Raw genomic sequence first — 23,263 nt, 5'->3', positions numbered from 1 at the left:
TAGACATACCCAAAGGCTCTCTGTGCTTCAGTTCCCCTTCCAGAAAATGGCAATAATGATACTTCCCTCCTTCACACAATAAAAACATGAAAGACTGTGCAGTGCTCAGACACTATGGTGAGAGGGGCCATGTAGGCACTTAGAATAGATAGCACCTCTACTTGTCCAGGCCTTCTGAATCTAGGTCATAAGATTTGATCCAGCCTACCCACAGCCAGGAACCATATCTGACAGCCCCCCTTCCCCATCCATTCACCATTGCCTGGATCCTCCTCCTATCTCCCCCTCTCCCAGACCCTGCTGCCCTCTCCTGGATCCACCTCCCTTTCCATTTGCCATTACCTGCCCAGCCCTGTCATCCCTCACCTCCACCACCACCCGTCGTCCCTCGTGTCCCTTCCCTTCCCCCGTTGTATCCCACCCCTACAGCAACTCCAGCAATTGCTCACATGGAAAAAAGCACATCAGCAAAGTATGTCATGTATTTTTAGCTTCTTTTAATGCAATTTAGCAGCTGGAAATCGGCGGAGGCGCCAGCACCAAGTCACCCGCCAGCTCTCTGCGGACCACCAGCGAGGGCTGCAAGGAACCCAGTCTGGGAACGGCGGGGGTGAGCGGGCTGCCTAGGAGCCGCGCCGCCGGCATGTGCTCGCCACCAGAGAGCGCCATTGGCCTTCCCGAAACCCCCACCCAGCCCCGGGAGCGCGTACCAGGCTTGTCCGCGAAGCTGCCCCGACCACGATTAAAGCAGTGCGGGGCCCGGGGCGCTGACCACCCCACCCCCCGCCCCTCGGGCACAAGGGACTTCTTCTTATAGGCCCAGGAATGAGCCAACGTCCCATTTCGGGATCTGCCAGTCCGGCTTGGGCGGTGGCTTCCCTCCCTCCAGGGTCACCCCAAGGGAATGAGAAGGGAGGGCCAGGTCCAAGGGTGGCGCTGCTCCGCTGCCACACCCCTGCTCACCGGGAACGACGCGATCAGGGGCTGGGGAGGAAGAAGTGGGCGCTGGCAGGAGAAGGGGGGGAGCCAGCGGGACTGAGGGGAGACTGTGTCTGGGGGCAAGGGCAGGGTGGGGAACAGGCCCCACGCCAGACAGCCCGGAGAGCAGGGGAGCCCGCAGCGTCCTTCCCGCGCGCTCTGCTTCCCCCGCGCCTGCGGGACGCATTAAACCCGGTTTGAAGCCGAAGGCTGGGCTGGCAGGTCCCTCCCCCGCCCCTCTGCAGGCCCGCAGACGTCATGGGAGGGAGGTATAAAATTTCAGCCGAGAGGCATAGAGAGTCAGTGTGTGTGAGGGAGCGAGGGGGGCCCCGGGGCCGGAGAGCGCGAGAGAAAGGGACACGGAGAGCACAGGGCTCCGGCTGCGCGCTGGGGGGTACCGCCAGCAGACCCCCTAGGAGCGGGGCGAGGGGCAGGGCAGCGCTGCCCCACGCTCCTACCTGGATCCCCGCGGAGACGCCAGAGGGATGTGCAGCCCGGCCGGCGCTTAATTGCGCGCAGTCCCGAGTCAGCAGCCAATGGAGCCAAGCGGCAGCGAATGACCAACCCCACCCTGCCCCCCCCCAGGGGATGTGAGCTAAGGGGAGCGCGTGGATGGTGCATGCCCGCAACAAGTGCCGAGCCCGCGCCTGCCCGGCCCCGGGGGGCTGCCCTGCCCTGCCCTCCTGACACGTGCGCCGCAGTTCGCTGGTCCAGGGGACCTGCCTCTGGAGCTGCCAGGCTGCCCCACGGCACAGTCGAGCTTCGACGTCGCTGCTGTTCCTGGCAGTGCGCTTCGTGCGGAGGCCCCCTCCCCTGCCCTGGTCTGCCTGGAGCCCTGGCTCAGCGGGTCCTGCTTGGACACATGGAGAAGGATCCCGGCTCGCCGAGGCACAGAGCCTGTTTCTCCTTCCTAAGTGTTGCCAGCGCTTCCTGGAAGTCCTGAATCTCTCACAGCGCAGTGAGTTCATGCACCTTCTTGCCAAGCCTCAGTCTGCAGGATCTGGGGAGGCTGCACCGAGAGCCCTGCCTGGTCTCCCTAGCCCACTTGCGCTTCCTCTGGGGTCTCTCTCCGTTGTGGCCCCCTCTTTACTCTCGCACATGAAGATGCACTTGCAACGGGCTCTGGTGGTCCTCTGCCTGCTGAGCTTTGCCACTGTCAGCCTTTCGCTCTCCTCTTGCACCACCCTAGACCTTGACCACATCAAGAAGAAGAGGGTGGAGGCCATTAGGGGACAGATCCTGAGCAAATTGAGGCTCACGAGCCCCCCCGAGACGGTGGGACCAGCTCATGTGCCCTACCAGATCCTGGCCCTGTATAACAGCACCCGGGAGCTGCTGGAGGAGATGGAGGAGGAGAGCTGCGCTCAGGACAGTTTAGAGTCCGCATACTACGCCAAGGAGATCCACAAATTTGACATGATCCAGGGTCTCCCCGAGCACAGTAAGTTCCCTGTAATTCTCTGCTCCTGTGCCTGGCTTTCAGGGCATCATCCTGGGAGGAACCCAAGGCTGGGCAGCAGACACACACTGCATGAAGCTGAGAGGCAAGGCTGCTTAGGGGCTTTCCAGGCACGGGAGGAAAAGGGCGGAGGGAGTAAGGGGAAGAAGGAAAGGACTCCGAAGCCTGCGGGATGGGACAGAGGAGGGGGAAAGCAGGAAGAATACTCAGGACTTCCATCGGGAAGGGAGGAAGTTTCCTGGTGGGGGGCATTCACGGACCCTGGTGGTCATTCCAAGCTAGGCGGCAGGTTTCTGGATAATTGTGGCCACTTCTACTTTGGCCTGAACCACCTCTAGCAAAGAGAAAAGTGACAGTCATAGCAAACTCCTTTTTTGTTGCTTTTTTCAGGTGATTAAGCCACACCACATTGGCTGCAAAATGTGTTTGACAATGCATAGGTGTGGGTGTGTATGCATGTACATATGGTCACGCAGATGTCTGTACAAAGGTGAATATGTGTGTACAGGCCTATTTGTGCGTGTGTATACCCACCCTATATGATACATTGTCAGTCTGCATCTGCATATATGTGCATGTATGTTGTATCTGTGTGTGCACACGTGCATTTGTGCAAGTAGGTGTGTGTACATATATGTGTGAGTACCAGTGTGTGTGTCTGAAATAGGTATCTACATTTCTTTCCAGTGAGATAAGAGTACTTGTGTGTTTCAGGCCTGTGTGAAGATGGAGTGACATATGAGATGTTTGTTTCTGTGTCTTGCGGTATACCTGAGTGGGTGTGAGATGTGCGCATCTCTATGTGTGTTTGTACGTGCTTGGGAAGAGTTTATGCCTTGGAATGTGCAGTGTTTCTTGGCGTGTGTATCTGCTCAGATGGGGAAGTTGAGATCCGTATGTTTTTGCATGTCTTTGAACATATATGTTCAGTGAATGTGACTCGTGTTTACAGCAGAGATTTTCAAAGCGCAGTAGGAGGGAAGGAAGTTTGGCTAATGCTGAGAGACTGCACAGACAGAAACCCTCAGAGTCTGAGGGCAGATAGAATGCTGGGAACAGCCTCATGCCCCCTTCCTACCACTAGGTGTCCTCGTGGGCTCTGAAATTACTGCTTATCGGGATAGGGGGCAGCAAGTGTGTGTGCGGCGGGACTGGAGCAAGTCATTGGACAGAGCATTAGAGAACCGGGGGCGGGGTGTCTAGGAAAGAGTGTGTAGGGGAGTTTGGAGAGAAGCTGGGGGACGCGGACGAGACAGGGGTCTGAAAAAAAAAAGATTAATTTTTAAAACATGATTTTTTTTTTAAAAAAAAGAGGCCAAGCGCTGGCTGGAGAGCAGCTCCGCAGCAGGTGGAGGAGTTTGAGCATTGGCAACAGGACAGGCAAGGGATGGGCTTTTCAGTGTCTTGGAATAACATCAGCTCAGACTCTGGCCAGGGAATAGCAAGCCCAGCCAATGTCTTGAGCACTGAGATCCTGAAGATGAGGGGAAGGGAGGAGAGACACACACACACACAGGAGACTAGAGACGAAAGAAGAAAGGAAAGAAAAGGGAAAAGATGGGGGGGGGGGAGGGGAAGAGGAGGAAAGAGTTTGAGGCTTGTAGGCTGAATTTACCCACAAGGACTAGTAACAGAAATCTAAAAGTGTCTCTCATGCGGACAACAGAGGCCCAGGCATCAGGCCAAATTCATCTGTGGCAAAACTCTGCTGGCTTCAGTGGTTACAACAGGGATGGCTTTGACCCATTCACTCTGTGCAGAGTGTCCTCAGATGCAGAGAAGACAAAGATAAAGGTGCTGAGAAAGGCAGACAGACATGGAGGAGATGCTGAGGAGACTGAAAGCAGGTGCTGAGGAGAGACAGAAACTGGGGAGATGGAACTGCTGAGGAGATTCAGCCACTGAGGGGAGACAGAGGAGATGCTGAGGAAATTCAGAGATTAAGGAGACACAGATAATGACAAGACACTGCATACATGCCTAGGAGACTCAAAGGTTGAGAAAATGCTGAGCAGATGCAGAAACTGAGGGGATGCTGAGGGGACAGATAATGAACAGAGGGTCACACAGGTGCAGAGCAGACACCAAAGTAGAAGCTGAGGAGATGTAGATGCAGAGGAGATCCCAATGGGACACAGACACCAAGGAGACACTGAAAAACAGATGTTGAGCAAGTGCAGAGCAGACGTTGAGCAGACACAGATGCAGACAGTAACCAGATTCAGGGGCAGATACAGAGACCTAGAGACTGAGCAGACACAAACCCTCAGCAGATTGCAGTTTCAGAAGCTGTGTGGATGTAGGCACGGAGCAATCCATTCAGGCAGTGCTGGAGATTCCCCAGTTTTGGAAGACAGGGGAGGACATGCAGTCATATCACAATACAGGCTGTTCCCTGATGCTGTAGTATTGCATTGGGGATGCTGTTTTGGTGCCAGAGGTTCCTGGCACTGTTGTACTGGAGGAGCTGCATCTCAGTAGTGGCAGTTTCAGATTGCAGCCATACTGCCAGATTTACGTTACTCTTACCATGATGAAGTGGAATAAGGGATACAATGGGGTAATGCAACTAATTTCATTTAATCTCTAGCAGACTGTATGCCATGTGGTTATATGATTAGTTATCTTCTCAGGAGACACCAGGACTCAAGGCAGGAAGGAGGGCTGTTACTATAATGCCATTAATGGTGCTCTGCAAACACGTTGGTAGGCCAGTCCCTGCCCTGAGTTAAAATCAGCTTACAGTCAAAATCAGATAGACACACTATAGACAAATATGGTTTGAACATGAAAATGGTGTCAGATAGCACCACAGTGGAGCACAGCAGAATAAGGTGAGGTGAAAGGAGAGGGTTTGGATGCTATCTCTGGAGGGGTAGAAGGAGGATGGTTGGTACCAGGAAAGAAGGAGCCTGTTCAAATGCAGGAGCAATGTGAGTAAAGATAATAGGAGGCTGAAGGCTGGCATTTGAGGTGCATTGGCACACCTTGGCAGGGGGAGAGCAGGAATGGAAGAGCAGGGGGTGGTGCAGGCCAGGACTGAGGTGCATTAAAAGGGATGAGGGGGAAAGTTGCAACATCACTGGGCCACTATTTGGCAGACTCTTTTTAATCACAGAATCATAGAAATGTAGGGCTGGAAGGGACCTCAAGAGGTCATCAAGTCCAGTCCCCTGTGCTGGGGAAGGACCAAGTCAACCTAGACCATCCCTGACAGGTGTTTGTCGAACCTGTTCTTAAAAACCTCCAATGAGGGGGATTCTACAACTCCCATGGAAGCCTATTCCAGAGTTTAACTACAACTATCTAACCTAAATCTCCCTTGCTTCAGATTAAGTCCATTACTTTTTGTCCTATCTTCAGTGGACATGGAGAACAATTGATTCCCCTACTCTTTATAACAGCCCTTAACCTATTTGCAGGCTGTTATCAGGCCCCACCTCAGTCTTCTTTTCTCAAGACTAAACATGTCCAGTTCTTTCAACCTTTCCTTGTAGGTCAGGTTTTCTAAACCTCTTATCATTTTTGTTACTCTCCTCTGGACACTCTGCAGTTTGTCCGTATCTTTCCTAAAGAGTGGCACCCAGAATTGGACACAGAACTCCAGCTGAGCCAGTGCCAAGTAGAGTGGAACAATTACCTTCCGTGTTTTACATATGACACTCCTGTTAATACACCCCAGAAGATATTAGGCTTTTTCACAACTGTATCACATTGTTGACTCATATTCCATTTGAGATACATTCCCAGATCCTTGTCAGCAGTACAGTCATCTAGCCAGTTATGCCCATTTTATAGCTGTGCATTTAATTTTTCCTTCCTAAGTGTAGTACTTTGTAGTTATTTTTATTGCATTTAATCTTGTTGATTTCAGATCAATTCTTCAATTTGTCAAGGCTGTTTTGAATTCTAATCCTGTCCTCCAAAGTGCTTGCAACCCCACTCAACTTGGTGTCACCTGCATATTTTATAAGTATACTCTTCACTTCATCATCCAAGTCATTCATGAAAATATTGAATAGTACCAGACCTGGGACTGACCCCTGTGGGACTTCACTAGATTTGTTCTCCCAGTCTGACGGTGAACCATTAATAACTGCTTTTTGAGTACAGTCTTTCAACCAGTTGTGCACCCACCTTATAGTAATTTTATCTGGACCACATTTCCCTAGTTTGCGTGTCATGGGGGAGTGTATCAAAAGCCTTATTAAAATCAAGATATATCATGTCTACTGGTTCCCCACATCCACTAGGCCAGTAACCCTGTCAAAGGAAATTAGATGTGTTTGGCATGATTTGATGACAAATCCATGCTGGCTATTCCTTGAAATCCTATTATCCTCTAGGTACCTATACATTGATTAATCATTTACGACAGTATTCTTCCAGGTATTAAAGTCAGGCTGACAGGCCTATAATTCCCTGGGTCCTCTTTGTTCCCCCTTTTAAAGATAGGTACTCTGTTTGCCTTTTTCCAGTCCTCTGGGACCTCACCCATCCTCCAGGAGTTCTGAAAGATAATTGCTAACGGTTCTGAGATTGCTTCAGCTAGTTCCTTAAGCATAGGCACCAACTCCGTGGGTGCTCCGGGGCTGGAGCACCCATGAGGAAAAATTGGTGAGTGCTCTGCACCCACCGGCAGCTCCCCGACCTGCCCCTCCACCCCAGCTCACCTCTGCCTCCGCTCCGCCTCCTCCCCTGAGTGCACCGCCGCGTCCTGCTTCTCCCCCCTCCCACAGCTGTTTCGCGCGGCAAGCGCTGGGAGGGAGGGGGGAGGAGGGGGAACGCAGCGTGCTCGGGGAAGAGGCGGGGCTGGGGTGGGGATTTGGGGAGGGGTCCAATAGGGGCAGGGAGAGGGTGGAGTGGGGCAGGGGTGGGGCCAGGAGTGGGGGGGGCACGAGCACCCACCGGCGACGAAAGTTGGCACCTGTGTCTTTAAGTACCCTAGGGTGAATTTCATCAGGCCCTGCCCACTTTAACACATCTAACTTATCTAAATATTCTTTAACCTGTGCTTTCCCTATTTCTTAACATATTTTTCCCCCTTGTTGTTAATATTAATTGCATTAAGTACCTGGTCACCTTTAACCTTTTTAGTGGAGACTGAAGCAAAATAGACATAAACACCTCAGCCCTCTTGATGTCATCAATTATTAGTCTTCCTTCCCCTTTAAACAGAGAACCTACACTTTCCTTTGTTTTTCTTGCTCCTACTGCATTCAAAGAGCCTCATCTTATTTCCTTTTATGTCCCTTGCTAGGTGTAACTCATTTTGTGCCTTAGCCTTTCTGATTTTTGTCCCTACATGCTTGTGCTATTCTTTTATACTCTGTCTTAGCAATCCATCCATTTTTCCACTTTTTGTAGGATTCCTTTTTGATTTTCAGGTCATTAAATAGCTCCTGATGTATCCGTATTCGCCTCTTACTATTCTTCCTATCTTTCCTTTGAATCAAGATAGTTTGCAGTGTGCAATCACTAATACATTCAGAGAACTTATTGGAAATTTTGTGTTTTGCCATATTACTCTTCCAAGAGATGTCTGGGTAGTTAAAGTCACCCATCACTACCAGGTCTCTTATTCTGCTGGTCTCTTATTTTGATTAGCACTAAAATTATTTAACCTTTCCTATCCAGAATGCCCAGTATATGACTGAACACTGGGTTCAAAGTGCTATTTGGACTGAATTCCCGGGACTGGCCAGTGTGTGTCCTGGGGAGAGACATCTTGGGAACTGAGTTGCCATGGGAGACATTGTGTCAAATTTAGTCCTGTGTAAGCAGCCACATCCCCACTGACTTCAGTGGAGTTTAATTCACTTACAACAGGGTTGAATTTGGCCCTATGTCTTCAAAAGTGGCTAATGTTTAACTGTCCCCTGATGCTGTCATCCTCAGGTGGTGATCTTAGAGCAAATTCTGAGCCATAAGCCGGTCTTATTCCTGTGAAGGATCTTAGGGGCTGATACAGGGGAGTCTCACACATGCACACGTAGCCATGCTCAAAACTTTCCTAACTCCAAACCTTCAGCTGAACAACTCACTGGGTTGGAGACCTCATCCTTCTCCAGGACACCAACTTGACAATGGGGAAAGCTGAGGAGTAAGCTTGGAGCAGGGCAAACCTGGTTATATTAGAAAAGCAGGCACCTGACCCCATCCATGATCAGAGCTGTTCAGTCACTAGAGGGAATGCTCTTTCTGCTGTGCTACCCAGGGCACTAAAGCACAGCAGGGGAAGGTGGCCATTGCTCAAGGAATGTCTCACTTCCCTAGAGAGCAGAGTGCTCTGTCCAAGGTCGTCAGCAAACCCTCCAAAACACAGGCTGTTTGTGTTTGGGTGAACGGCCGTCCCTGTTCCCATCCCATCCCCAGCCTTGCAAGCAGTATGCGGGGGAGGAGCTGAACACCACTGGCTTAAAAGAGTCTCCTAATTTATTTCTAAAGGGACAGTGGTGCCACTACAGTCCTCTCCCCAGCCCTGCCCACTTGTGCTGTCCACACCAAGCAGCCTGTAGGGCAGTGGTTTTCAAACTGTGGGTCGCGGAATGTAAGGCACTGGGTCACAACAGCTTTGGTCAGAACCACCAACCGGGCCATTAAAAGTCCCATTGGCAGTGCTGCCTGGCTAAGGCAGGCTACTCCCTACCAGTTCTGACACCGCGCTGCGCCCTGGAAGCGGCCAACAGCAGGTTCGGCTCCGAGGTGGGGGGGCCACGGGGCCCCTGCCCCAAGCACTTGCGCACCTCCACCTAGGAGCTGGACCTTCTGCTGGCTGCTTCCGGGGTGCAGCATGGTCCGCGGTGCCAGAACAGGCAGGAAGCATGCCTTAGCACCCCCGTTGTGCTGCTGACCAGGAGCTGCCCAAGGCAAGCCCACGCCCCAATCTTGCACCCCAATCCTCTCCCCCAGCCCTGAGCCCCCTCAAACCCGGAGCCTCTTCCTGCACACCAAACCCCTCATCCCTGGCCACACCCCAGAACCTGCACCCCTAGCCCAGAGCCCTAATCCTCTCCTGCACCCTGAACCCCTCATTCCTGGCCCCACCCTACAGCCCTCATCCCTGCACCCCAAACTTCTGCCCCAGCCCTGAGCCCCTCCCACACCCCAAACCTCTCATCCCCAGCTCTGTTGGGTCACGGGCATCAACAATTTTCTTCAACTGGGTCGCCAGAAATAAAGTTTGAAAACCACTGCTGTAGGGAGCCCCAAACCACTATTATCCCATTATCCCATTGTCAGAGCCCAACCCGTGCTCAGAGCCATATGCCACAATTAATAAGTGACAAGTGTGAGTCACCCACTTCTCACACCCGAGGCAAGCAGCCTGTTCTGGAGACCAGCAGAGAGAGACAACCAGAGAGACACCCAGTTACCTGGGGAAAGTAGGAGAGAGAGAGATGCTGAAGCCATGAAGCCTTCTGTGTTTCCCTTCACATACACAGGTGGCTGGATTCAGCATGTAGGCTACTGATATCTGCCCTGCACTGTACTGCACAGATGGGATTTCAAGGGGACAGAAGAGAGGGGGCCACAGGTAATATGGGATGAGGGAGCAGCAGCCAAAGATAGTCAAATACCCTGCTGCCACACTCGCAACTCATGGGTGTGTCTGGAGGCTCTGCAATATTAGAGCGGGGGTGGTGAGAGAGCTGAGATTCATTAAAGAGAAGGATGCCATTGTCTCTCCAAAGCACATAAATCTGGAGATAAAAACCTACAAGAACCAACCTTAAAAGAATAATCAGAATAATCCCCTTCTGCCCCTCCAAGTCCCTCTACTCCAGGAATCCAGGGTCTCCTGAGATTCAGGTGACTCAGCCCCAGCTACGTTTTGAGTGCTGACTGGATGGTCTCAGAGAGGAGGACTCATATCTGCCAGCGAGTGACCTTGCTTGGCCTCATGTCACAAAACAGAGGCCATCTTGGGAGAGGGGTGCAGTTATACCAAACCCACTGGGTCCTTTGGCCAATTGTCCCTCCACGTCCAAAGCCCTCAACTGCAGAGACCCACACATCTCAATCCTCTCCCCCATATTATTCAACATCTATATGAGCCATGGGCGGAGCTGGTGAGACAACATGGGCAGAAGTGCCATCAGACAATACCCAGCTCCATCTCTCCTTTGTATCAAACAAACAGCACCATCTCATTCAGGGCCTTCCTCAACTTAGCACTTGGATCAGAGCAGCTGGCTAATACTGACTCAGGCAAAGCTGAGGTTACACTGGTCAGAAGAGGAAGCACTTTGAAGAACTTACCTTCTGTATCACATCCTCTACAATCGAAGGCATCTGCTTTCAGATTGTTGAGTCAGCCCACAGCCCTGAGCCCTTTTGGGCTTCTTGGTGCTACTGGACACCCAAATATGCAATGGTGGCAAAAACTGCTCCATTCAATGATGAATGGCCATCAGCCTGCACCCCACCCTGGTGCACAGACCTGGCCACAGGGATATCCATGCATTCATGATCTCCAGGCTCAGTTACTTCAACTCACGTGATCCACAAATGAAGCACCAGACTCTGGAACAGGTGTAGCTGGTTCCAAACACCTGTCTGCTTAGGTAGATCCCTGCACTGGTGTCCGATCAAGCCCAGAATCCAGTTTGAAGTCTCTGTCCTGATATTCAAACTCCCTCTACACGCCTCTGGTGGGACTGGCTCTAACTTCCTAAGAGGTCGATCACTCTTCCTCTGTGACCAGGACCTCCAGTGACAGCTTCATCCCACCAGATCAATGAAATGGGCAACCAGTGGGTGAGGCTAATGAGTACTGGAGACAGAGATTTCATAGGAGTTGGGCCCAGTCTACCACAAGAGACAAGACTGGGCATGGACCTGACTACATTCAGAATGAAATACAGAACTATCAGCTTAGCTTTCTCTCAACAAAGCCTTTTTTGTACAGCACACTCATAGTAAATGGAAACAACTATAAACAAGCTATTTCTCTTACACGCTGAAAAGAAAGAAAGATAGATTGTTAGTTCTACCAGTAAATACTGGGATGTGCTCAGATAACAAGGTGATGAGGGCTAGAAAGATTAGACAGACAGAAAGAAGAGGATGTGGTGAGAGCAGGAGAGGGATAAGGTATAAAAACAATAGCCTTTCTCTAGTACTTTTTAGCCAAGGATCTCAGGGTCTGTTATACACATTAATTAACTAAGCCTTAACTGCACTGCACATAGGGTAAAGCATGTACATGGATATAGGAACCACTTCACCCACCACTGATAGGCAGACACCTCTGGAATGGAAGTGCAACCTGGCTAATAGTGACTAGCAACACTATAAAACTGTTTAGGACAGGAAGTGAAGTGAAAGACAGTATCTACCTGGAACCACAGAGTGGTCCTAGGGGCAGAGTGGAATTGCCCAAGTTATGCTTCTTCCAGGAGGATGCCCTGGGACTGTTAATGAGCATACGGGCCAAGGCCTTGATTTCATGTGTCATTTGAGAGACAGCACCTTTCTGTGGAGTGAAAACTAAGAACTCATGGTTTGCTACAAGAACCTACCTGCTCATTATCACAGCATGGCTTGGCATGTCCTCAGTCTCCTGCTGAGTTGTGGGCATGAGCAGTCCTGTCTGCTGCTGCTATAGGGATCTGAGCCATTTCTGGGATACTCACCCATTATGCACCAAGCATCTGTCTCCTGGGTGAGAGCAATGCATCAGATAAATCCTGTTGGATGGGGAAGTGTTCCAACCATGGTCCCAAAAAAGCCAATGGCAAAACTCCCAAGCAAGTTCAATGGGAGCAGCATTTTGTCTTACACCTTGGCTTGGCTGGAAAGTCAGAGCATCCAGGGGGTGAATCCCCATGAACTCTTGCACTCCTGCTCTCTGAGTCTGGGTGTAAATCAAGAGAAGGGCCTTTGTCTTCACTGGAGTGACTGTGGATTTAACCAATGGCATGCTGAGCAGAATCTGGCCCTGGGAACTTGTGGTGGGAGCTTATGTCCATTTGTGGATAGGTTTGTCTCCTCTCCAAGGTGCTGGTTTTACACTAGCCCCTCTCTTCAGAACCTGCTGCCCTGTTTCCTTTGGAAGTTGATGGTGCCATGAAGAGAAGTGTCTGAGACCAGGGTGTTATTTCAGGATTAACAGGGCCTCCTGTCTGTTCGTCACATGCTGGGACTGTAGCAGAAACATGGGATAATTCTTTTCTTAAGACCAACACAAATGTCACATCAAATGACACAATAGAGCAGTGCTTAAGGCCCCACTGAGGGCCCATTCACTGTGCTGGGTCTGCAGCACGTGAGAAGCTGCATGCTCTGTGCAGCTAGCAGTAAACTGGCATACGGGGGCAAAGAGGAGCAGGGACTGAAGGGGCCAGGGTGATGCTGGCTTTAGAGGTGGAAGTCATGAGGGCTGTTCTGTACCCAGGATGAAGGTGAAGCATGAGTTCAGGGAGCTGCACTCCCAGGTACGGCTGGGCAGTTCTGTAAGCCTAGGGCAGAGGAGAGGGGAGTGGGAGAACAGAGGCAGTACAATATGTTGGATGAGGTGAGGCTCATTCTGTGGGGCCTCTCTTCTGACTCATACCATATCCATTCTCCAGGCCCCTCCCCTCCCTTCCTGTTGGGTATCTGGGGTCTGAGTACTTTTCCCAGCAGGCTGCCCCATTCTGTTATTGGTCTAATCTCTCTAGGTCCCTTGGGATTATTTCTTTGTCCTTGCTGGTGTTTGCAGCTAGTATCCGATGTCAGTCCTTCAGCCAGTCCATCAGTGAAGATTAGGACTTGGCATTAAGGCCCAGTACCTACAAGACAACACCCCCAAATTCCCCTCCTTGCCTCATGCTTTGTGGCCTCTGACCAGTTTTCATTCCAGGAGACAGCGCCATATCCAAATAGTTTTTTTCTAAGAGAATTTTGTGAAACGAAGGTTCAAAGACAACTGCACCAGGTCCTGTGCTCAGAGGTGGTGATGTAAATCCAGAGGTATTCGCTTGCCTTTAGTGGGGTGGGACTCATGTACATGACGCCTTGTCTACTCCAGAAAAATGTTGTTCAACTCCCCTGGTGACAGCAACAGTGGGAGCGTTAGTGCAGATGCGGATTGCATGGCCACTGGCATTTTAAACCTGTGTTGATTAAACCAGCCCTGAGCTGGGTTAGATGACATGGAATAAAAAATGCTGGTGACTGGTCTACCTGGGGCCCTCTATTGCCGTGGCTGGTTAAGATGAAACAATGGTAGCATCAGTGGGAAAATTTTGCAGAAAAATCTCTGGTTTAGAGCAGGCTTGGGTGGAGAATTTGCCCCCATCTGTTTTCTTCAGTCAGGACAGTCAGACTGCAGTGTAAACGTGGCAGAAGTTCAAATGGCAGGCTTTGTTCAGAATGCCCCTTGCCAATCCACTGCTGCTCACAGGGTTAGCTGTGCTGTTCTGCCCAGGCCCTCCTACTCTAGCCCATGGCTCTCAGCCTCCCTCTCTGTCTCCTAGATGAGTTGGGCATCTGCCCCAAGAGCATCACCTCCAATGTCTTCCGCTTCAACGTGTCCTCAGCAGAGAAGAACAGCACCAATCTGTTCCGGGCTGAGTTCCGGGTGCTGCGAATGCCCAACCCAAGCTCCAAACGCAGCGAGCAGCGCATCGAGCTCTTCCAGGTGAGTGGCTCTCCCCCACCTCCATGCATTAGGGGGCAGGATGAGGGGGCAGCTTGGCTGTGGCTCTCAGGGCTAAACAGAACTAGGGTGTGCAAAGGCAGGGGGCAAGAAGGGGCTAAAACCCTCTTAATTCCCCCAGCGCAGGCAGCCACCTCAGCCTGACCTTTTTAGGTCCTTTTCTCTGCTGGGTCTTCGCTGCCCCTTTTCCTGCTCACTCATTCTCAGATACCCTGGGTATCCTGGCATGGTGCCCTCTCCTAAAGGTTCCCATCTGCTGCAGTATTCCAGTGTTCCATGCCTCTCCAGAGTTACACCCCTATTTATTGTACTTACATGGCCCTCTTCACCACAGTATCTAAGAACTTCACAATTTTTAATGTATTTATCCTCCCAAGACCCCTGTGAGGCAGGTAAGAGCTATTATCCTCATTTTACAGATGTAACTGAGGCACAGAGAAACTAAGAGGCATGCCCAAGGTCACACAGGATGTTGGTGAGAGCAGGAATTGAACCCAGCTCCCCTACAGCCCAGGCTAGCACTCCCTCAACCCTCCCCTGCCACTGGGACACAGCAGGAGAAGGTTTGGCCAGTCCTCTAAGAGCAAGATGCTTTGTAAAGGTCCCATGCAATACTCCAGTTTGTGCCTAGAGAATGGGTATCACTCTCACCTGTGACAGAGTATTCCTGAAGGAAAGATGAAGTCATTCCCAGTGTATCCCTCCCTGGCACACTCCTCCTGGATTACTTCATAACAAATCTAACCCTGGTGGGGAAATAGAGAATGTGAGGTGTCTCTGCTCCCCAGCCATGCTGCACTGGCTGATTCCCTTTGTGTCTCCTCCCAACACAGATCCTCCGGCCTGACGAACACATAGCAAAGCAGCGCTACCTCAGCGGCAGGAATGTGCAAACGAGGGGCTTTGCCGAGTGGCTGTCCTTCGATGTCACTGAGACTGTGCGTGAGTGGCTCCTGCGCAGAGGTAGGGGTCTTGCTGTCTCAGACAGGCCTGGGTGGAGGGTCTGATTCGCTCAGGGAGCCACCAGTGCCATTCCTTCAGATAACGTACAGAGGAAAACCTCATCTCCCTCTAGAAAAGGATAGTTCCCTCAGTCCAAGGCAGTGAGGTTCCAACAAAAGCAGTTCTGCCCAGTTTGAGACAAGACTACCCACAAGGAGCTGCCCTGGTGTGCCTCCTCCATACTCCTTTAGCTACCTAGCCCTCCCTGGAGTTCCCATTCTCTATAGGACATGATAGTGGCTAGGTTTCCTCCTCTTCAAGAGGCTGAGCTCCCTTAGAACTGCAAACAATGTGGTTGGACCAAGAATCCTGATTCTCTTGCCTATTTAAAGTCTCACAGGTGTAAAGGTGAGGGAATACCAGAGCTTCTAGTCTAATGCATTTGTCTGACACATCTAGCTAGATAGAGGCCACAGTATTACAGTGTACAAAGGGCTGTGGCTGAGAACATATTAATAGTTTTGCCTCTGCTATCATTCAGCAGAGTCAGCAAACAGTTACGAGATAACTCTCAGTACCCCTTATAGTTGGATCACAGGTACCATGAGTCACAGCTTGATTACCCTCACAGCTGGAACCTGGGTGTCACTGAAAGCTGGAATGCAGGCACTTGGCATGAAGCCAGTCTCAGGAAGGATGAGCCATGAGATTGTTGGCTCCTATTTTAAAGCAGTCCAACTTCTGTCCTTAATGGCTTGAGTTCAGTACCTGTATCACACTTAGTTTTGGGCAGTCATGCTGGCTGATAATGTGCAATGCAAGTGGTCACAATGTGGATGGTGCTTAGATATCAAAGTGACAGGTACCTTAGAAATTCCACAGACAGACAGCCATTTCCATTCATACAAAGACATAGAATAGGAGCTTCTGTAAGACTCTTGTGTCAACAGATTCCTGCTACCATGAGAACCTCTCTTGTGACCACACAGTATGGCAGGTCTCAGGAAGTTTTCATTAATATGAAGAAATACATTACCTCAGGAAAATCTGTGTGACTTAGATGGAAAATCAACAAAAACAGGAGGCTGCAGCTGCTGTACTGATCACGGCTGGGCAAAATGCTCCCAGTGAAACATTTATTCATGTCACACTCACTTGCCTTCAGGACTCTTCCTCCAGCAGTAGATGGAGGCCTGTTAGTGGAGCAGTGATGGGGAAGAAAACTGACTTAACATGGACACTTAGGGCCAGATTTGAACACGTAGGGTTCAGCTTCCAATAGCACCCACTAAAGAAAACAGATGCTGTTAGGTGCTGAGTGCTTTAGAAAATCTAGCCATAAATGTCCTCCTCCCCTCAGGAGAAGATTCCTTTTAACAAGGGCATGGCTGTTGATACAAGTGAAGCCTCTCATTCTCCTTTTTAAGATAATAGCTGGTCCCCACCTCCCATGTCATCCAGCAGCCCTTGTGCTGATCCCAGATCTTAGGAGCTATGGGGTTTCTTGCCTCCCTGGGACTCTCTTCGTAAGTTGAAGGACAGTTCATATAGCTAGAATTGCGTTTCTCATGGAGTCACCTCTTCCTCTGCAGAGTCCAACTTGGGTCTGGAGATCAGCATCCATTGTCCATGTCACACCTTTCAGCCCAATGGGGACATCTTGGAAAACTTTAACGAGGTGCTGGAGGTCAAGTTCAAAGGTGACAAGGGGCAAGGGTTGGGGGAACCTCATGGGAGAGAGGAGCATGGAGCAGCTGCAGAAGAACTGACTCTCCAGTTTGATCTGAATGTTTGAGTATTTTACACCCAGGGAACCCCATGTACATGTAGTGATTATAGATATGGGCTTGCACGTGGATTGTTTCACTGCATGAATTCTTTGTTTAGAGTGTGTGTGCTGCTAAGTACACGAGTGTGTATATATATGTGTGTATGGATGGATGTGTGCAGAAAGGGGTAATTGTGTGTTGTAACCTCTCTCTGGGAAGTTTGACTCTGCTGCATTCTCAGATTTCTCGTGAGATTCTGTTTTTCACTCTGGTTTCCAGATAGGGTGGCTGAAGCACCAGGAATCGGACATCCTGCTTGAGGTGGCATAGAGAGACAGTGGCTTGGCTGGGTTAAGAACTAGGAATCTCTTGGCTCTGAGCCTTGGGCTGTAGCCACTAGCCCCCACCAGCTCCATTTCTGAGGCTATTTCTGCAGAGTGCCAATGATCTGACATCGTTAAACCATTCATCTTTCTGCTTGTCCTGGGACTGAAGCCAAGAGAGAGGGGGACTGATTAACAGCCTGACCAGCAGTTTGTAAATAGTAAAACAAGTGGCCCACAAGCCTCTATTTCAGGCCAGTGACAACCAAATTCACGCTGGCCAAGTGAGGGTCCAGTTAGGGTGCAGTCTGGGAAGAAGTCCAGGAGTGAATGTAACAGGGAGATTGAGTCCCCTTCTCCCTAGGTTAGGAGTGGGAGAAAGCATTACACAGTCATGCCCAGGTCACTGAAAGGTCTTCTGGGGTCTCTCTCCACACCTTCCTCGGTCCATACAGTCCCCTTTCTGCTTTGAGGCAAACCCTTTACAGGAGGGTGCCTTTTTCTGTCCTCAGGCATTGACAGTGAGGATGACCATGGGCGTGGGGACTTGGGGCGGCTGAAGAAGCAGAAGGACCTTCACAACCCCCACCTGATTTTGATGATGTTACCCCCACATCGGCTTGAGAGTCCAGCTCTGGGAGGTTACAGGAAGAAACGAGCTCTAGACACCAATTACTGCTTCCGGTAAGCAAGGACCCCACCTACCCCTGGCGTTATCCTTCCCCCTCAGTCAAGCAGCAGCAGGATCACCAGTTCTGGGATAGCTGCTGTTTTTTTTGCCAGGTGACATGGAAACACCTGGAAGCTTCCAGCCCATTGGAAACTGCTGGGATAAGCAGGGTCCTCTGAGATGTTTGTGAATCAGTGCACTCCCCAGGGCGCTTTTAAAGGCAGAGCTGTGCTGGGCCAGCTCAGGATGCTGCTTCTTCATCCCAGGACAAGAGCTCAGTGGTGTCTGGAGTCCTAGGAGAAACTGACACAGATTGGAAAAACAGCCCCACTATTGTCACTGAGCAGCTAGCCAGCAAGTGTGACCTATGGGGACTTGAACTGCCTCCTGCAGGACACATTTGAACTATCAGTGTGAGCTGGAACTTTCCATGTCATCCAACCAAGGCTGGGTCTTTTGATGCATATTTTGGGAGTTGCTGAACATGGTGTGCCCACGCTTGGCCATTATGATTTGTTTCTGATGTTCCACTTCTGCTTTTAAAAGGAATTTTCATATGTATCCAGGTTCTTTCCCTCTCCCTTCCCCACATCTTGATGGGGATGTCCCCTGGTGGTAGAAGTTGAGCACTGCCATATTTGCAGACCTCCCTCTCTCTTGGTACTCCCAGCTCTGTTTGTAGTAGCCATGCAGCCTGGTCATCCAAAACTATGTTTCTCCCAGAGTAGCATCGGGCCTAGTCACGCAGTCAGACCAGGCATTGGAGATAATAGCTCCTTCTACTTAAAAGACTGTATCCTTCAATGGGGCATGAAGCCCTTGAGCCACGTGGGGGAGGGGCAGAAGCTCCCATCTTTCCTATGTCCTTGAATTCACTTTGTGCCAATGTTTTGTGTCAGGAACTTGGAGGAGAACTGCTGTGTGCGTCCTCTCTACATCGACTTCCGACAGGACCTGGGTTGGAAATGGGTCCATGAGCCCAAGGGTTACTTTGCCAACTTCTGCTCAGGCCCTTGCCCATACCTCCGCAGCGCAGACACAACCCACAGCACGGTACGACAGGCATTTGATACTGACAGGGGCTTCTAATGGTGGTGGCTGCTTGTGGCTTGCAGCTATAACCCCCTTGGGGCTGATCTATTTCAAGTGAAGTAGGGGCAAGCTAGGCCAGTGCCAGGAAACCTCGGGGTGCTGCAGGCAATGGTTCAGTTGGGGGCACGCTACCTTTGGAGTAGGTACTGAGCCCATGCCTCAGCCCAATGCTCAGGAGCTTTGTGCGGCTGCCTATCAAATGAGATTTTAAACAGCCGTGCTGACCACTTGTGATCATTAAAGATCCCCGGGTACTTCTTTTTGGTGGCAGCGGGGGGAGGGGGGTTGTGTGTAATGGATGGGATATTAATCCAAATGCTCAGGTCAAGTTTCAACTCCAATAATTATATTCTGCTTCCTAAACTCCTCCTGCAGTTTCCACTGGATATAGGATTCTTCTGCACTTTCTGTTGTAAACTGTCACCGAACACTGCTGGGCACTTGTAAACAGCTGCTGCCTAATACCCCAGTGTTGGGTGAAGTGATTTTGTGTGTAGATAGGACTATATTCCCCCCCCCCCCCCCGGAAGGGGAGATGGCAGCAGGACAGAGAGAAGGCAGAATTGCTCACTAGCTACTTTGCTTCATTCAAGCTTCACTAAAATTGCCACTGGTAACAGGATACTCAATGCAATGATAGCTAAGTGGGTAAGGAAGGGATCTCAGGAAGCAGGTTAAAACTTTCTTGCTGACTTGAGCATATGCACATCAGCAAGGCCTGACTGAGCTAAAGGGCTAGCAGCAGTGGGAGTACTGGAACCAAGGAAATGACTAAAGAATAAATGCTGGAAGCAGGGTAAAGGGAGGGTGGGACCAATGGCTCCATGGGGATGAGATCTCCTTCCCAGGGCACAGGAAAAGGGCAAGTGTGTGTGGAGAGGGGCACATTCTGTTAGGTGGTTTTCTGGAAGTCAGTGGGGCTGAATCAGTGTAAATGTAAGGGGAATTTGGGCTGGTTCCTGTTTTCGAAGGAACAAGGAAAAAGCAGGAAATTAGTGAGCAACAAGATTAATGACAAAACCTTGGTCAGTTGTTAGAACGGTGAGCTAGTAAGGCAGTTTGTCAGAAGTGCCTAGGGGCAAATACTGTGAGAAACAGAAGATTCCTCACAAATAATCACTTTGAACCAACTTCACTTCTGTCTTAGGGGGTGTGCAGCATTTCAGTGAGGGGGATGTCCCAGAGGGAAGATAAAGAAATGGGGATTAGATGGATCTATATAATAAAAAAGGATGTTTCCATAGCACTGTACAATTCCAAGGATCACAAAGCACTTAGACCAGGGATGGACAAACTTTTTGGCCTGAGGGCCTCATCTGGGTATGGAAATTGTATGGCAGGCCATGAATGCTTATGAAATTGGGGGTTGGGTGTGGGAGTGGGGTCTCAGGTGGGGCCAGAAATGAGGAGTTCAGGGTGTGGGAGGGGACTCCTGGCTGGGGCAGGGGGTTGGGGTGCAGGCTCCAGCTGGGTGTGCGGGCTCTGGGGTGGGGCTGGGAATGAGGGGTTTGGAGGGTGGGAGAAGGTTCAAGGCTGGGGCAGGGGCACAGGAGGGGGTCAGGGGTGCAGGCTCTGGGCAGTGCTTACCTCAAGCAGCCCCCCAGAAGCAGCGGCATGTCCCCCCTCTGGCTCCTACCCGGAGGTATGGCCAGGTGGCTTTGCATGCTGCCCCATCTGCAGGTGCCACCCCTGCAGCTCCCATTGGCTGCGGTTCCCAGCTAATGGGAGCTGCGGGGGCCGCACTTGGGGCAGGGGCAGTGTGAGGAGCCCTCTGGCTGTCCCTACGCCTAGGAGCCAGAGTGGGGACATGCCGCTGCTTCTGGGACCCGTGCAGAGCCACGACATGTGTGGAGTGGGGCAAACCCCCAACACTGCTCCCCGGCTGGAGTGCCAGAGTGGGGAAAGCCCCGGATCCTGCTCCCCGGTGGGAGCTCGAGGGCCAGATTAAAATGTCTGATGTGGCCCCTGGTTGTAGTTTGCCCACCCCGACTTAGACCATGGGCCAAACTTTCCTTTCATTTAAAATAGGGCCAACTCCAGTGCAGTCAATGGGACCGGACTAGGGCAGGTGAGAGCAGATTTTCACCTTGTAAATGTAGATGTCACCCACCACTGAAATGCAGCTACCTTTGAGGAGAAACATGGCTACTGCTATAAGAGAGTTACGTGACTAGAGAGTATAATCATCAGTGGTTCAGGGCCAGCTGGGAGGAGGAATCCAGTGGGATCCCACAGGGCTCTGTTCTGGCTCCAGTACTATATTGTAATGACTTGGAGGATGGAGTGGAGCGAGCTCATCAGATGGTTCAAAGCTGGGAGGGAACCATGGATACTTGAGAAGGCTGGATTAAATCCAGTACTATCTGGAGAAGTTGGCTGAAATCAACAACACTGATTTTTTCAGCTGCTTTTTATGGAGCTCAGCACAACATGGCCCCAGGCTAGTTACACCCTGCTTTGTTAAAAGCATAAATTTTGACACCAGCAGCCATGCCAATGCCCAGCTAAGAGGGGTTAGTTGTTATTCAGGCTGCATTTACGCTCCATAGATCACTCGCTTCGATTATCAGAGCAAATGGACTTGGCAGTAAATAATAAAGGCTCATTCAAGGCTGGGCAGATTAGAAACTTTCAAAGATGGCCCTATTTTGGGGCAAACCTACTGGAGAGTGTCCCTGCCAGTCAGTCAAGTACTATAGTGTTGAGTGATATAAATGCCTGGAGACCAGCTCTGCTGATCCCACTGGAGTGGAAAAGCATCACATGGCAGCCCTAGTAGCCTCAGGCATCTCCAACATAGTTCCTACATGTGTTTTGTTTCTGCAGGTGCTGGGCCTATATCACACGCTGAATCCAGAGGCGTCTGCCTCGCCCTGCTGTGTCCCCCAGGATCTGGAGCCCCTCACCATCCTGTACTATGTTGGGAGGACCCCCAAAGTGGAGCAGCTCTCCAACATGGTGGTGAAATCCTGCAAGTGCAGCTGAAAGGCACCCAGCCCTACCCAAAGCTGAGAGAGAAACAGTTACCACCTACTCTCCGGCTCCCAGAGTAACATGAAGGGAACAAGGGGGCCAGAGACCTGAGCACACTGAGGCCTGGGCTTCTAACCCTGCAGCTCAGGACATATCACCCACTTTGGGGATCCCTTTTGGAACATTTCTCTGTCTTGGTGGCTCCATGTACTTCTCTCTGAGAGTCACTTTGGTGATGTGAAGACCACACTTCGGAATGGCTGGACTTTTGGTGGAGGGGCACTGAATGGAGAAACTGCACTGTGTTTGGAGGCAGGGGATAGCTGAGAATGGGAAGCAGGAGAGCGGGATGAGCGTGCTGGAAAGGGGGAAGGGAGGCTGGACAATCCTTTCTGTTCTGGCTTCAGCTATCCTGGGACCCCAGCCCTCCCTCTGTCCTGAAGAATCAGGATTTCTTTATGAAGGAACAAACAAGTTTTCTTAAAAAAATAAAGTTCACCAAGAAGGGAATCTGAGAGAGACATCCAGGCTTTTGCTGCCTTAGAGCTGGGATGCAGGAGTCCACAGCTTACACTCTATCCTGCAAATCACAAAGGTCCATTCCGTAGCTCCTGAATACTGAGGTCTAAATCCAGATCACAAGCCCCACATTCAAGCTGCTCAGGATGGGCTAATCTGAGAGAAGAAGGGAAGGGTGTGCTGACTCCATTCACAGAAGGCTTGATGTCTCCATACCCTTGCCATGCAGTGACTCTCCACTCCTGGAGGTCCTGCTGGAAGGTTTTTGCGTCAGTGCAGGCACCGTGGCTCCTGTGGGTACCTAGATTTGGACCCATCCAGTCTTGGGTTGTTCCCCCCAAAGGACCCTTTGTTTGTTGTGGTGTGTGAGGTGCCTAAGGGAATTCTGCATCTCTCCTGCACAAGGACCTAGCCCAGGTCTCACCTGCCGAGGTTTAAAAAAAATATTAATCTCAAAACCATTGTAAAAAAATAAATATTTTTTTGGGAAATGGAATTTTCTGACCAGAGGCAATATTTGCTGAAGGGGTAGAGATTTTATCATATCAGAATTCTGTTCTAGCTGCAACATAGGCTAGGGTGACTGCGAGATCTGCCCCCCACTCAGAACCCCTTGTCCCATTCTCACTGGGAACACAGAGCACTACGGCTAGCTAGAGACTCACAAGATGAGATCATGCCTGAAAGCTCCTCTTCCTCCCATTGCCAAAAAACGCTCATCCTGAAGGCCAGGTCAAGATCCATGCAGTCCACCCAAATGGTACCAGTTCTGTATGTTCCACATCCCACCTAGCACCTCTGATATGCAATCACCTCCACCAGGTGCTGTCAGGCAGACAACCTCCCTGTCAATACAAAAAAAATATGGATAGAGTCCAACACATATGGCAATGC

The 23,263-nt window shown here is 50.8% G+C and overlaps 1 protein-coding gene across 1 annotated transcript; it reads left to right on the top strand.

Moving 5' to 3' along the window:
* The first annotated feature begins 1,666 nt into the window (after positions 1-1,666).
* TGFB3 (transforming growth factor beta 3) lies at positions 1,667-22,865 on the top strand. Its single transcript, XM_084632021.1, has 7 exons — positions 1,667-2,419; positions 13,900-14,063; positions 14,915-15,044; positions 16,616-16,723; positions 17,628-17,799; positions 18,685-18,838; positions 21,704-22,865. Exons 1-7 carry the CDS (start codon positions 1,945-1,947, stop codon positions 21,860-21,862), a joined length of 1,362 nt encoding a protein of 453 aa, XP_084488147.1. The 5' UTR covers positions 1,667-1,944; the 3' UTR covers positions 21,863-22,865.
* Positions 22,866-23,263: the final 398 nt, after the last annotated feature.

The sequence above is a fragment of the Lepidochelys olivacea genome (genome assembly GCF_965140295.1).
Source record: "Lepidochelys olivacea isolate rLepOli2 genome assembly, chromosome: 6".
Taxonomy (NCBI): domain Eukaryota; kingdom Metazoa; phylum Chordata; order Testudines; family Cheloniidae; genus Lepidochelys; species Lepidochelys olivacea.
Note: the sequence above shows the minus strand (reverse complement) of the source record. Positions and strands in the feature narration are given on the sequence as shown.

What these genes read in the sequence shown, in the direction of transcription:
- TGFB3 (XM_084632021.1), top strand. Translation starts at nt 1,945, where the DNA reads ATGCACCTTCTTGCCAAGCCTCAGTCTGCAGGATCTGGGGAGGCTGCA. An exon ending in TGAGTGGCTCCTGCGCAGAG is followed by an intron (nt 15,045 to 16,615) that starts GTAGGGGTCTTG and finishes CTTCCTCTGCAG; the next exon opens with AGTCCAACTTGGGTCTGGAG. An exon ending in GACACCAATTACTGCTTCCG is followed by an intron (nt 17,800 to 18,684) that starts GTAAGCAAGGAC and finishes GTTTTGTGTCAG; the next exon opens with GAACTTGGAGGAGAACTGCT.